At 56.0% G+C, this 13870-nt stretch overlaps 1 protein-coding gene across 6 annotated transcripts in view; it reads right to left on the minus strand.

Annotated features, from left to right (window-relative positions):
* Positions 1 to 712: 712 nt before the first annotated feature.
* Mad1l1 (mitotic arrest deficient 1 like 1) overlaps positions 713 to 13870 on the minus strand; it is a 296488-nt gene continuing 283330 nt past the window's right edge. For all 6 annotated transcript variants that reach the window (XM_060368003.1, XM_060368004.1, XM_060368005.1 and 3 more), the window contains one exon: positions 713 to 1285. In XM_060368003.1, coding sequence (XP_060223986.1) covers positions 1127 to 1285 — 159 coding nt within the window. In that variant the 3' untranslated portion in view covers positions 713 to 1126. The remainder of the gene's footprint in view (positions 1286 to 13870) is intronic.

Here is a 13870-nt window from a genome sequence, read left to right on the forward strand (position 1 = left end):
AAGGCGATGAAGAGTTCAGCTATTGGCCAGCACTGGCCGCCCCAGCTGAGGGTGGCCAGAGGCGGTAGGGACAGCGGGAGGGCCCTGGCAGGGGCGCTGGAGGCCGGGACACAGCAAATCCTGTTACCTTCTGGCTGTCACCATGGCACTAATTCCTTGAAGTGAGTCATTAGCAGCTTAAGACCTGTTTATCAGTGGGTGCCCACTGAGGAGCTGGTAGAAGCCGGGGGCTGCCAGAAGTGGAATTTTTTCTGGCCCAGGGGCTCCCGGGCCAAGCCGGAGCATTTCCAGCAAGCTGCCTCATTTCCACTCTCTCGAAGGCATGTGAAGAGGGTGTGTGTGGCAGAGAGGGACAGGTGACCAGGTGCCTTGTCTCTCAGAACAGCCCAGACACATTCCCGACCCAGACCCTCCCCTCTCCACCTCTGCCCAAGAAAACCTGAGCAGATGGCTGGGCCCTTGCAGAGGGAGCTGGCAAGGCAGGGTTACCCTCTGGACTTAGAGGCCTTGGGCAGGGAGAGGCAGGTGGAGAGACTGAGGCGGGGAGGAGACACCCCGCCCGGAGCGCCAGCACACGAGCGTTTTCCCGACCCATCTACCTCTGCACGTCTGAACAGGCCAGCCTGGTGCCCAGCAGAGCACTGCGGATGGTGTGGTGAGGCCTGGGCAGCGAGGTGGCGTGGCGCCTTGGACACAGTCAGGGGACATGCGATAAAGGTAACAATTTATTTCATTAGGCTGAGGCTGTGGATTCGGGCCACAGCCTGGGCGTCAAAGTGACACAAGCGTCCAAGCACGTGGGACGGGGGGTGGCATGGGGCACTGTGGGAAGTGTAGGAAAAGGACCCTAGAACAGGGCTGGGGGAGGAGTCCCAGTGCTCAGGTCCAGAGAGAGTGGTGGGGTGTGATCTGGCTTGGTCATCCTGCAGCTGCTTCTGCTGGCCAAGGGTCAAGGACTCAGCGGCTGCTTGAGCAGAGGCCACGGCTAGTGTTTGTGAAAGGATGGGTGGGGTGATTCTGTGGGAGGCGGAGGGCTAGGCCACGGTCGGGGCAGCAGTCTGAGAGGCTGTGGGTTGAGGCTAGGCCGAGGTCCAGCGGCTACAGCGTGAGCTGCTCTCGGGAGGGGCTACATGGTGGTCTGCCGGCTGAAGAGCTCCATGGTGAGCGCGCTGAGGAAGGCGGGGATGCTGTCCTGCTGTAGCAGGTGCAGCTCAACGAGCTCGGGCACTGACCGAGAGAACTCCGTCTCCAGCAGCTGCATCTTGGAGCCCGAGGGTCCTGTGGCCTGCAGGAGAGGGAGAGAGAGAGGGCGTCAGCGTGGCTGCTGGGCAGGTGCCCGCCCCTGTCCTCACATGCTCCCCGGTGGGGGGGAGGGGCAGGGAACGCTGTGCTGCCTGCCACCAGGAGTGCAGCCCGGCTACAGGGGCACTGGCTTGCTTCTGCCCACTGTCCAAAGGTCAAGGTCATCAGCAGAGGTTCAGGACAGGCGGACAGCCCTGCCCCAAGGCTATCCCAACTACCACCATCGTGGATTCCTGGGGACCTGCATTCTCAACACAGGCTCTCCAGCTCTCACCTGCCTGACCCAGGGAGGTGAAGCAAGCTCAGAGCGCCTTCCAGACTGCGAAGCCAGGATGCTGGGTGTCGCTGGTGGAGGTTTGGCCCTGGCATGGTGGACTCTGGAGCCCAGAGTGGCTCCTGTCCTGTTGTCACTTGTGAGCGAAGGGAGGACGCAGTGGCTTTCCGACTGCTGTGACGGGGAGGTGGGGGTGCAGTTTGGAGACACAGCTGCGGGGGAGCACAGCTGTTTCCCTGGGCCTGCCTAGGGTATCTGGCTGTCTGGGCAAGCTGCCCTGTCACCATGCAGGCTGGGCTGGGAGAAGCAGACAGAGGCACTGGGCCTTCCTATCCTCCCAACTTTCCCAGCTCTCACACATCCTGGGGGCTCCTAAGCCACGGGTTCAGCATGCTGTAGTGGCCAAGATGTAGAAGGGCTGCCTGGGTAGGGGAGAAGAGGTCCAGCTTGAAGGCCAGGCACTAAGTGACACACGCCTTTAATCCCAGCACTCGAGAGGCAGAGGCAGGTGGATCTTAGTGAGTTCGAGGCCAGCCTGATCTACAAAGTGAGTTCAGGACAGCTGGGGCTCTGTTACACAGAGAAACCCTGTCTTGAAAAACCAAAAAGAAAAGAAGAAGAGGAGGAGGAGGAAGAAGAAGAGAAAGAAAAAGAAGCGCCACAATGCACACGGGATCACTCCCAAACCTCAGGTGTGGATAAACCCAGCAAACCCAGAGTCCTCCCCACTCAGCCACAGACAGAGGCCCAATTAGGAGCTGGGCACAGGTCAGACTGGATGGTTCTCCAAGGAAGAATCATAGGGTCTGATAAAGCAGACGAGCTTAGGGGGTGCCCAGGGGGACGGAAGTCGGGCCATTGGGACAGCCATCCTAAGAAAGGCAACCACCATCGGAGAGGATGAGGAATCAGAACGCCTGTGCACCGGCAGCAGGAAGCCCAGCTACTGTGGAAAAGCCTAGCAATCCTCGGCCTGGACCATGTGACCAATGTTCACCCAGGACAGCTCAACACACACACGTATACCAAGTGACATGATTGGAAATGGCATCCGCGCGTGCAGCTTAGCTACATATATAAAGTTAACCATGGAAAGGGACAGCATGAGGTGTGACAGCTCAGGGTCACCTGAACACAGGAGTCTGTTTATATGATGTTTACATGAGGCATCTATAGAAGCGCCACGGCAGAGGCAGGAGGCTGGCTGGTGTGCATCAGGGTGAGAGAGGTAGGGAGTGCCTGCTTTGGTGACAGTGTGTCTCTGTGGGTTAGCCTGTGCCAACGAACGCACAGTGGATGTGCTAGTGAGAACCCAAACGCGTGGCCGAGCTGCAGCCGCGCAGGGCTGTTTTGAAAGGCCCCTCCTGCCAGCGGCTCTGCAGGGGCCCGCTCCCAGGAGCCGCACAGGTGGCCAGGCTGCTCCCACAGGGCCGCCACTGACTGCCCAGCATGAGCATGAGGGGAACCGGGGAGGCTGCAGCTGCTGCATCCCCCACACCGCACTCCACCCCCAGCCCTCGTGGGGCATCAGGGCATGTGAGGCTCTGTCTCACTGTTTCTCCAAGCTGATTCCTGTATTGCTCGTTACCTGGGTTTTCCTTCTGTTTCTCGCGTGGGCCGACCCCCAGCCTGTTCCCATGGCCCTTATACATTTAGCCTTGTCATAGTTCAACACAAACCATCTTTAAACAAAAATAAGAGAAACCACTCTGACCTTTTCTCGAGAAAATCCTTTCATTTCTCCCTTCTGCTCCCGACTCGCAATGTTTTTCCTGAAATGTCAGAGGGGCTGACTCTGAGGCAGCTGTGGGAAGGAGCATGTGGAGCTGGCTGGGTGGGGGTAGGAACAGGGTGGAAGGAGAACCTCTAGGGTTCTTTCCTGCCCCAGACCCTCAGCAGGATCTTCTGGGTGTCAGGGTCTCCCCTCCCCTCCCCAGGTGTGTGTGTTTGTCTGTGTGTGTGTATGTAAATGTGGTTCTAGGGATGGAACCTAAGGCCTCACACAGGTTAGGCAAGCACTCTATCACCAAGCCACACCCCAGCCCCTCACTAGGGAATTCTAGGCAGGTGCTCTACCACTGAGCCACACCCAGCCCCTCACTGGGGTATTCTAGGCAGGTGCTCTACCACTGAGCCACACCCCAGCCCCTCACTAGGGGATTCTAGGCAGGGGCTCTACCACTGAGCCACACCCCAGCCCCTCACTGGGGGATTCTAGGCAGGGGCTCTACCACTGAGCCACACCCCAGCCCTTCACTGGGGGATTCTAGGCAGGGGCTCTACCACTGAGCCATAGCCTAGTCCTCTTGTTTCATTTGAGACAAGGTCTCAGTAAATTACCCAGGCTGGCCTTGAACCGTGGTCCTCCTGCCCCTGTGCCCCAAGAAGCCAACACACCTATTCTTTATTTGAAAGAGACCTATCTCAGCTGCCAGCACCACTCTCTTGTTCTTGATAAAGAGGCCACATGAAACCCACTCCAGCCCCATTGGCTCATGGAGCCTCTGTGTGGCCAGTACAAGTCCTGGCAGGTTTCTCTGGGGATGGAGAGAGGGCAGGAAACATCTTTGCAAGGCTCAAACAAAACCAAGTCTGAGACTTGGACCACAAGTTGGGCATGGACCAAGCAGGCCCTTCCACAGCCCCTCTGCCCACTCTCTCAACTTGGTTCCCCCAGTTGCCCTGCTCCCCTTGGCGCTGGTAGGCTCATGTCTTGATGCAGACCCACCCAGGGAAGTGGCCCTGGCTTATCAGCATGTGCAGGTTGAGTGACACCCCGCCAATCAGTCCCTGCGCTGCTCTGCTCTGTTCAAATGCCACCCGGTCCCCAGGTGCCTGCAAATCACCATAATTAGGGGCTGTTCACTTAAAATTAGAGCGCAATTTTTTAAAAAGCAAATTGCCCAGTCAGACGTGCTGGCTGTGGTTAGAAATATTTATGGGCTACGTGCGTGTGCTGTCGCCGGCCCCCTCTGCCTCTGTGATGGGGATGGGCCAGCAGCACGGAGGGCCCAGCCCACAGCGATGAAGATGCCCATTGCTGACAGCCTCTACCCTTTGACCTCTGCCTCTAGCTCAGCAAGGGGTCTGGCCCTGAGGCTTGCAGTACTGAAGGGCTTTGGGCAGGGGCCGTGACTTGTCCATGTGTGAAGCCAAGGAGATCCAGACTGGGATATCGGTGGCTGGGCTCTCGGCCAGAGGGATGCTAAGGACGGTCCACGAGCCAGTGTGGAGTGAGGCCCTACCTTCTCAGGCCCAGGGAACATGCTGCCCTCCGGAGCGTCCCTCCTCAGCATCTAGAGCGGGGTCTGTCCCCTCTACTCAGCTGACACTATGCTGGCTGCCATCCCCACCCTGCCTCGCACTGTCCGAGTTTGCTACGTGCAGCCCTCACAACTCTGTGCTATCTGAGTGGTGGAGACAGAAAACTACTTCAGGAAGCTCAGCCCAGGGATCCCTCTTCCTGACACCCATCTTGTGTGTGGCCCCCACGTCCCCAACTCTCTTCTCCTCTTGTCTAACCAGGGGCCGCTGGCTCCCGGGAGGAGTTGTGCCAGTGTGCTCTGGCATGACCTGGCTTCCACCTTCTTCCCGTTGTCAGAGCCGAGGGGAAACTGGCCACACTGGGCCAGTGCGAGGGCAGAGCTGACAATGCATGCTGTGCCTGTGTGGCAAATGCCTGCCTGGTGACCCTGCTGAACCGTGCCGAGGAAAATGCCCAGTGTTGCCAATGACAGAGCGAGAGAGGAGTGTACCATTCCTGCTAGGGGTGACCTTTCCCTCTGGAGCTGGGGGGAGGGGAGGCTGGGCCCTGCAGCCCCTGATGAGTCTCAAACCCACAATTATTATTATTAGCTGCTTTCTATTTGTGAGCACTCCCCCAGCCGGGAGCTCTGTTTCAGAGTTCCACAGCTGCTCCCGAGGCTTCAGGAGGGAACGGAGGGCAAAGGGCAGGGACAGAGCGTGTGCCTCCTTTCGGGGGTCTTACCCAGCAGGGCAGACAAGTGGGACCTGGCCCTTCATAGGTCCCCTGTGGGCTTGGTGACTGCAGGGGCCCAGGACGTGTTGGAAAACTGGGGCTGGGAGGAAAATGGTAGCACACAGGAGGGCATGCAATTCCACCTGTGCCCGGGGAAGGGGAAAGGCCAGGGAAGTCACTCTTGGGGCCTGGAAGATGGCACAGTAGGCGGCTTTCCTTACTGGCCAGTCTCCCACCTCCAGGGCACTGGGTCTCTAGGAGTGACTTCCTGGAGCCACCATGCTTAGTGTGATGTCATGTGCCGAGCTAGAACCCCAGTTAGCATTTCTATTGCTCCGTGACCAGGGCGTAGGCATTGTTTTCCTTCTCTGAGCTAGTGCCCTCACCTGACACAGGGATTGGTGCCTTTGGCCCTTTGTTGGGTGGGGTGTTGGCAGCTCAGAGGATCCAACCCATGAGCAAAGCTCCCAGTCAACGCAATGTCACAGGAATAGAGGCACTTACTACCTGAATGAGTCCAAATGAGACAAGGAGCCGGGAGAGGCTCAGCAGGGAAAGCCGTGGAACACGCAAGGACCTAGGTTCAGATCTCTAGAATGCTCCTCAATCCAGGCACGGCAGTGCACTTCCAACCCGGACACTAGGGGAGGCGGAGACAGGCAGATTCCTGGAGACTATGGTCCAGCTGGCCTAGCTGAGGGTGGGGGCGGGCCAGGCTTGGCAGGTAAAGGTGCCTGCCACAAACCCGATGACCCAAGTCTCATCTTTACAACGCACAGAGTGAGGCAGAGACCCGAATCCTCTGGCCCCAACGAATGCTGTGCATGTGCCCCAACCCATTAGTGAAAAAGCAAAAACAGAGGCGAGAGCACTGAGGAAGACGCTCCTTACCACACACACAAGCGCGCTCCTCAATCCCCCATGTGTGCACACACCCATGCAAACATACAAACACACAACCGTGAAAAAATGCCACCAAATCCAAACTATGAAGTCAAGTTTTCAAGCCACTGGACCTAAGGGGACAGGGACCAGCCTGAGGTTGCAGCAGAGGCAGGTGGAGGAGAGGAGGGGATCACTCGGGAGTGCGCGCCTCTGCAGGAGAATGGCGGGCACCTGGTGTGAGCAGCTGCCAGGCCATGCCAAACCAAAGGCCCCGGGGGAACCCAGCCGGCACTCATAGCTCAGAGGGCAGTTTCTCCCGGCCCGGAGCAGCTCGGGGGACTCAGGAGACACTGAAAGGGTCTGAGGTCAGTGGTGGGTTGGAAGGAGTCCTGCTGTTGGAGCCCATCTCACGAATCTTAAACCAGTGTCCCTGAGGGTCACACGGCTACCGGGCAGCTGGACTGCAAAGTCAGAAACAGTTACCGTAACCTGGGAAAATCTGGGAGCCAGCAAAGGGAGAGTCAGCGCGCTGGGCGCCCACTACGGTCAGCCGGCCACAGGCAGACTCAGGAACGCGTGGCTCGGAGGGAAATGAGGACCACTGGACAGTCCTGACAGGTAACAGTAACTCATCATCACCCACCCCATGTGGCCAAGCTCAGTCAGAAAGGCACAAGAAGGAGCCCCGCCTACCCCAAGTTGAGCTAGGCACCATGAGACATGATAAGCAGTGGGCGGGGCCACTCAGGCCAGATGCCGCCCTGAAAGGATGAGTGACCCCAAAGATGCCATGGGGTGGGGGTGGGGGAGACTCTAAACAGTAAAGGAGAAATCATCCATCCACAGGCAGCCAGGTCACATGCCAGGACTCCACTTATACCTAGAGTCTCAGGAGAGAGGTCAGGGTGCACTGGCGCCTGTGACACAGCTCCCACAACACAGCCGTGTTAGTCCCTGCCTTCAGCGGCACCTGCTTCAGACCATGTGCATGGCACGAAGGCTGGCATGTTTCTGTGTCACTCAGCTCTGGTGGGGGTTGCTGGGCTCGCTCCCTCTGCTCCCAGAAGTGAGCAGCACCACATGCGCTGCAGTGCAACAGGGAGATGACAGCATGGCCTGGACAGCATGGTCCAGCTGCCGAGGAAGCATTCCTGGTGACAGCACCCATCCCTCCCCAGAAACCCCTGGTGACTGCGGCCATGGGAAACCTTGAGCGGTGCCCTGCTCAGATCCCTGGCCTTCAGAATGGGTGACCTGTAACCGGCATGGGGACAGAAAGATGCTTGAGGAAATAACGCCCACATTTGTGCAATGTAAGGACAAGTCTAAATCAAGTGACCCGAGAAGCCTAATAAACTCCAAACAGAGCAAGAAGGAAACAGCATCAAAACAAACCATCAACTTGCTGAGCTCCAGGAAGAGACAAAAATCTGGAAGCAGCCGGCAGAAAAAGAAATGCATTCTCTACCGAGGAATAAAGATAAGGATGACAGCAGATTCCTCCCTGAGAACAATGACAGCAAGGAGACAGTAGGGCAACAGATTGCAGACCAGCGACGCAGAACAAGACACACAGTGGGGTAACAACCTTGAGGGATCTTCAGACACATAGGCCTATAAGACTGACTCTCAAGCTGAGTCATACTATAGACCACCCACCCACCCACCCACCCATCCATCCATCCACCCACCCACCCACCCATCTATCCACTCACCCACCCACCCACCCATCCATCCATCCATCCATCCACCCACCCACCTACCCACCCACCCACCCATCTATCCACTCACCCATCCATCCATCCATCCATCCACCCATCCATCATCCACCCACCCACCCACCCATCCATCATCCATCCATCCATCTATCTATCCACCCATCCATCATCCACCCACCCACCCACCCACCCATCATCCATCCATCCATCTATCTATCCACCCATCCATCAATCCATCCATCCATCTATCCATCCATCCATCCATCCATCCATCCATCCATCCATCCACTTGTCCATCAGTCTGTCTGTCCACCCAGCCATCCATCCACCCTCCCACCCTCCCACCCACCCGTCCATTTGCTCATTTTGCAATTCTGGGGATGGAGCCCAGGGCCTCACACATAACAGACTCTTGTCCTGAGTCACGGGAGGATTCTGGGCAGTCACTCTGACACCTAGCCACACCTCTAGCCACTCATACAGACTACTTTAGGAAAACTGTTTTGCCCATACCCAGCTCTGCTATGAGATGAACATCTGAAGACATCATGAAGAAAGGCAAAAACTACAAAACAAGGACCCTCGGGTGACAAAGTCCCAAAGGGCATGGCTACAGCCCAGGTCCCACAGCGCAATGCACACTCTACCTCACAACTGTGTGTGTCACTTGTGAAGCTGTCCTTGCACACAAATGCTCATGCATGTGGAGGTCAGAGGTCAACCTTGGGTGTCAGTGCAGTGACACTGGGACGTTACTGTTTGACACAGAGTCTCTCCCTGGCCTGGTGTCCACTGATTAGGGCAGTCTGGCTAGCATGAGCCTCAGGGATCTTCCTGTCTCCATCAACCCAGCACAAGAATTAGAAACCCAAACCCCAACGTGTGGCTTTTAAAAATGTAGGTTCTGGGGTCAAACTCAGAGCTTCATGCTAGTAAGGGAAGTGCTTTCCCGGCTGAGCCATCTCCCTGGCCCCTCCCCCTCCACATCAGTCACACTTGCATAGCTGTGAAAAACACTGAAAGATGACTGATTTTCCTCACAGTGTCTCAGTCAATCATGGAGAGGCCTGGCAACCTGGAGTGCCTCACTTCAGCTGGAAAGTGAGAAGTGGGGTACTGGGGTCCACCAGGACACATGCCCAGTGAGTGAGCTGCTTTCTCTAGCACCCCCAACTCCTGAAGCTTCCAGACTCCCACAGGAGTAACCTGCTGGGACCAAGCATCCAGAGCCTGCAGAAGGCACTGTCCACTCCAGACAATGACCTGGCCAGGCCTCTCACGGTAACTCAACTATTAGCTGTGAAAGAGAAACAATACACTCATCTCAAAGCACACACACACACACACACATTGAACAAGCAACATATATATCTCATGTGTGTGTCTGTCATTGAGACAGGGTCTCTCACGAGCCTGGAACTCAGTTGGCCAGAAAGCCCAAGATCTGCCCTTGTCTGTCTCCCCAGTGCTGGGGTGACAAGCATGTGCCATTATGCCTGGCTTTTTTATGTGGGCCGTGCTGTGGGGCTCAAACTCAGGTCCCTAGCTGTACAGTAAGTGTTCTTAATCACCCACCCACTTTCCCAGCATGCATTTTCATAAACAAAACCAAATATCTTGGCAGAGATATCTGACAAGGGTGGCTGTGAGTGCATGGTGGAGCCATTGCTAAGGGTCAGGACTGAATGCTTCTCTCAGATGAGAGAGAAGATGGAGATGCCCGCTCACCACCTCTATGCTAGCAACAAACAGAAATGAAAAGTGTAAACCAATACTTTTTTATAACGACACTGAGACATGAAACACCTAGGGAAAGATTGAGGAAGGGTGTAAACAGCTTCTGGAGGAAGATGAGAAGACGGGCTCGCAGGAGCCCTCTGCCTGGGAGGTGCGTTGCTAAGCTGCGCCGTCCCCAGGCCGGCGGCATAGCTGGCGCAGGCCCAGTCAGCCAGAACAGCTTCTGCAGATGTGAAGGAGGCCCACAAACCCTGGGGTTCCACACGGTCTGAAAGAGCAAGGCTGGAGCAAACACTGGCTGAACCACAGGGGAGGGAGGAAGACGTGGTCTTGACAGCAACAGTCACACAGGGCAGGCTGGGGGCTCTCCGAGGCTGACTCTGAGGTTCACGGTACAGCGCTCCCTCTGTTTCCTGAGCAATGCCACTGTACCGGAGATGTGCAGGTACACGGCACACACACAAACTTCTTTTCTTTTAGAGACAGGGTCTCATGAAGCCGGGGCTGGCCTTAAACTCCCTACGCAGCCAAGGAGGGCCTTGAACCCCTAACCCTCCTGCCTAAGCCAGTGCTGGGATTCCAGACACGCACCAGCCGGCTGGTTTACGTGGTGCTGGGATGGAACCCAGGGCTCTGTGCATGCTAGGTAAGCACTCTGCCTTCGGAGCCACACCCCCCCAACCTTCACGTCAAAACCTGTCGAGTATGGGATATACAACTCAACCCCAACGGACCAGACATGTAAAATGCACACAGAATTGCTAGAAGGAGAGCACAGAGAAAAATCCTTAAGATTCGCTGACACCGTGCACACTCCACAGACTGAGGCGCCATCTTAAGTTAGAACTGCTGCTCTTCCCCAAATGCTTTCAGAGCATGAAAAGGCAAGTGCTGAAGGGACCCTGGCCAGCTTGAGTGCATGGCGAACACGGCTCTGGCAGGCCCTGCCCTTCTCTCCCTTCCTTCTGCCTTGCTGAAACCTGTCAGAATCCAGTCCTCAAGCGAGTCCCTAAGGTCTGGTCCCTCACTGGCCACTTCTTCCTTCTGAGGCTGACTACCAAGGTCCAGCTATCAAAGCACTGGAGTTCAGCAATCAAAAGCCCCCTTTGGCTCACCTAATTTACATGCCCAATTAAAATTTAATACCTCACCCGAACACGAGGTTTCCCCCTTTACCTTTATAAAGGACTAGTTGCCTCTGGGCCACACCCATCCCCTCTCTATCCTGAGGCACCCCTTTGTCTACTAGGACAAACATCCCGGCTCCCTTCCCTTCTCCCTCATCCTCTATCTCCTGCCTTTGTCTCTTATTCCCTGCCCTCTGTGCCTCTGGGGCAAAGCAATCTCCTTGGTGCTGAGAACTTGGTCTTAGGGGTCCTAGGCTGACACTTTTCCTAACAAGGAGAACATATCATAGTTTGTGGTTGATAAACATTGGGTACCCAGCTATACAAAGACTCTGAAATCCAGCAACAAGAAAAAATGAAAAAGGAAAAAAAGAAAAAAAAATGAGCCGAGGGGATAGCAAGATGGCCTGGTGGGTAAGAACTTGCCATGCAGCCTGAGGACCTGAGTTTGGTTCTTGGAACCCATCGACGGAAGGAGAACTCACTCCACAAAGCTGCCCCCGTTCCCTACACAGGCCCTGGCATGATGTCTCCCCTAATAAATAATTGAAAAAGCAAGCATAGATTTGAAGAGACGCATAGTCAAATGGCTGACACCGTCGGCAGAAGTGCCACCCCACCGCTCGGCGGGAAACACGAGCTCAAGCCCTCCACCAGAAGGGTGGAAACGGTGAAGACCAGTGAAAATGTGGAGCGACCACAACACCCACAAACCGAGGGACTGTAACGATGTCTGCCGTGGACTCGGCCAGGCACCATGAAGAGGAAGCGTTCCTGCTTCCACACCTACATACATGCATCTATTGGTGAAGAGGCGATGTGTGTCAACACCAAGACACGCATGCGAATGAACGCTGGCTGAAAACTGTATTTGCAACAGGCCCTCACGGTCCACCAGCAGGTGCATGGATGGGCAACTTGTGGTATGCCCATTCAATGGACTGCTATTTAGCATTTAAAAGGAATACATTTTTGATTTGCAAGGCAATATGAACGGATCTCAAATTAAGAAGAAGGTAGACAAAATAAAACTCAATGACCGTAAACTACACTGACAGGAGAGAGCTGGGCGTGCCTGGGAACGGGGTGAGCTGAAGTGGAGCTGGGAGGGGCAGGGTGAATCTCTTGCAATGATGATACAACAGGAAGTCTTGGCAGTGAGAGCTGTGTCTTCTCTTCTTGAATGACAGGCAACAGGCTCTCTTGGGCAGGCAGGGCAGGCCCTCGCAGACACAAGACTCCCTGTCAGTCATGGCCTTGGTTCTCAAGAACCCTTGGAGCACGGTTTCTTGAGAATTGCAGTTCTGAGTCCAGCCAGAAGACCACACAACACCTGCTTGGTGCTTTGTACGTGAAGCTCAAGAAGCTCCAGTCAGCATGCCATGCTTACCAAGATGGTCCTGGCAGAAGTGCGAGCGGAGGGAAGAGCAAGAGGGCTTGCCAAGTCGCTGGAGGACCTGAGTTTGAGCCTTAGAACCCACCGAGAGGCGGAAGGAGAGAACTCACTCCACAAATTGCCCCCTGTTCTCCACACAGGTACCCTGGAACAATACTTTCCAAGGCAGGGAAGAGTTCTGTGGAGGAGGGAGAGTCGGAGCTGTGGAAGGCAAGTGCTGAGCCCTTAGAAAGGTCCACAAGAGAGGTGCAGAGCTGGCTCAGCGGCTGAGGACAGTACCAGTTCCCCGGGACACATGCGGGAGGCAGGTGTGAGGCTCTGCAGCCCGGTCCAGAGCTGGGGGTACATAGGGCAGACGGGCACAACCCCAGAACTCCCAGCCAATCTGCATAGCCAAGCTGTGAGCTCTGGGTTTGCTCAGAGACCCTGTCTTAGAAAATAAGGTGGCAAGGGCTAATGTCGAAGCCCAGTGGTAGAAGACTTGCCCAAGATTGGGGGTTCGAGTCCCAGCATCACCAAAACAAAACAAAAGTCTTGGGGCTGCCAAGGTGGCTCGGTGAGTAAGGTGCCTGCCACACAGGCCTGCCGATCTTAGGTCAATCCCGGGCGCGCACACAGGAAGAAGGGGAAAACCCTGGCAGGAAGCTGTCCACACACACACACACACACACACACACACACACGGTAATAACAAATACGCTTTTAAAAAAGAGTGGAGGCGAATAGAGACATATTCCTAACCCCATCTCTGAGAGAGAACAGCGAGAGAGACCGGAGCCAGCCTCTGCTCCCCTGCCCACTCCGCCTCAGTTTACACTGGGGACGGAACGTCAAGCTTCGTGCCTGCTACACAAGTGCTCCATAGCTCCCCAGGTCCCCAGCCATGGGACGTGTCCTAATGAGTGGTTTAGCAGTAAAGGCCTGGCTGCCAACTGTCCACACCAGAAGGGAAGGCCCCCGTGGGCATGGCGGCTTGGCAGAGTGTACTTCAGGGCTCATAGTCCAGCCCGCCACTTGCCTCCTGTTACCATGCAGCTAATCATGGGCTGAAGAGGGGACACTGCACTACAGAAATCGTGGGCGAGCCCTGTCTCTACCCACGGCTGGCTTCCTTCCTGGACACCTATCATTTCTACAGGCGGCGTTCAGCTCAGGGCTGTCACACTGGGTCAGGCACGGCAAGCAGCCAGAGGCCCTCCAGCCTAGGTCCCTGCTCTGTGATGGAACTCTGCGGCCTAAGGACCTAGGCGCGGACGGGGAGCCTGGGCCACACTGCAGCCTTCCGCCACCACTGCTGGATGCCCACTGTAAGCACGTCAGCTACTTTTCTGTCACTGTGCCCAGATTAACCAACTGAAGGGGCAAAGCTTTATTTTGGCTTGCAGTGTCAGAGGAGGAGAGCATTATGGTGCGGAGGGCACGGTGAGGAGGTGCCGACCTCATGGGCAATGG

Source organism: Meriones unguiculatus, chromosome 15 (assembly GCF_030254825.1).
Source record: "Meriones unguiculatus strain TT.TT164.6M chromosome 15, Bangor_MerUng_6.1, whole genome shotgun sequence".
NCBI classification, from domain to species: Eukaryota; Metazoa; Chordata; class Mammalia; order Rodentia; family Muridae; genus Meriones; species Meriones unguiculatus.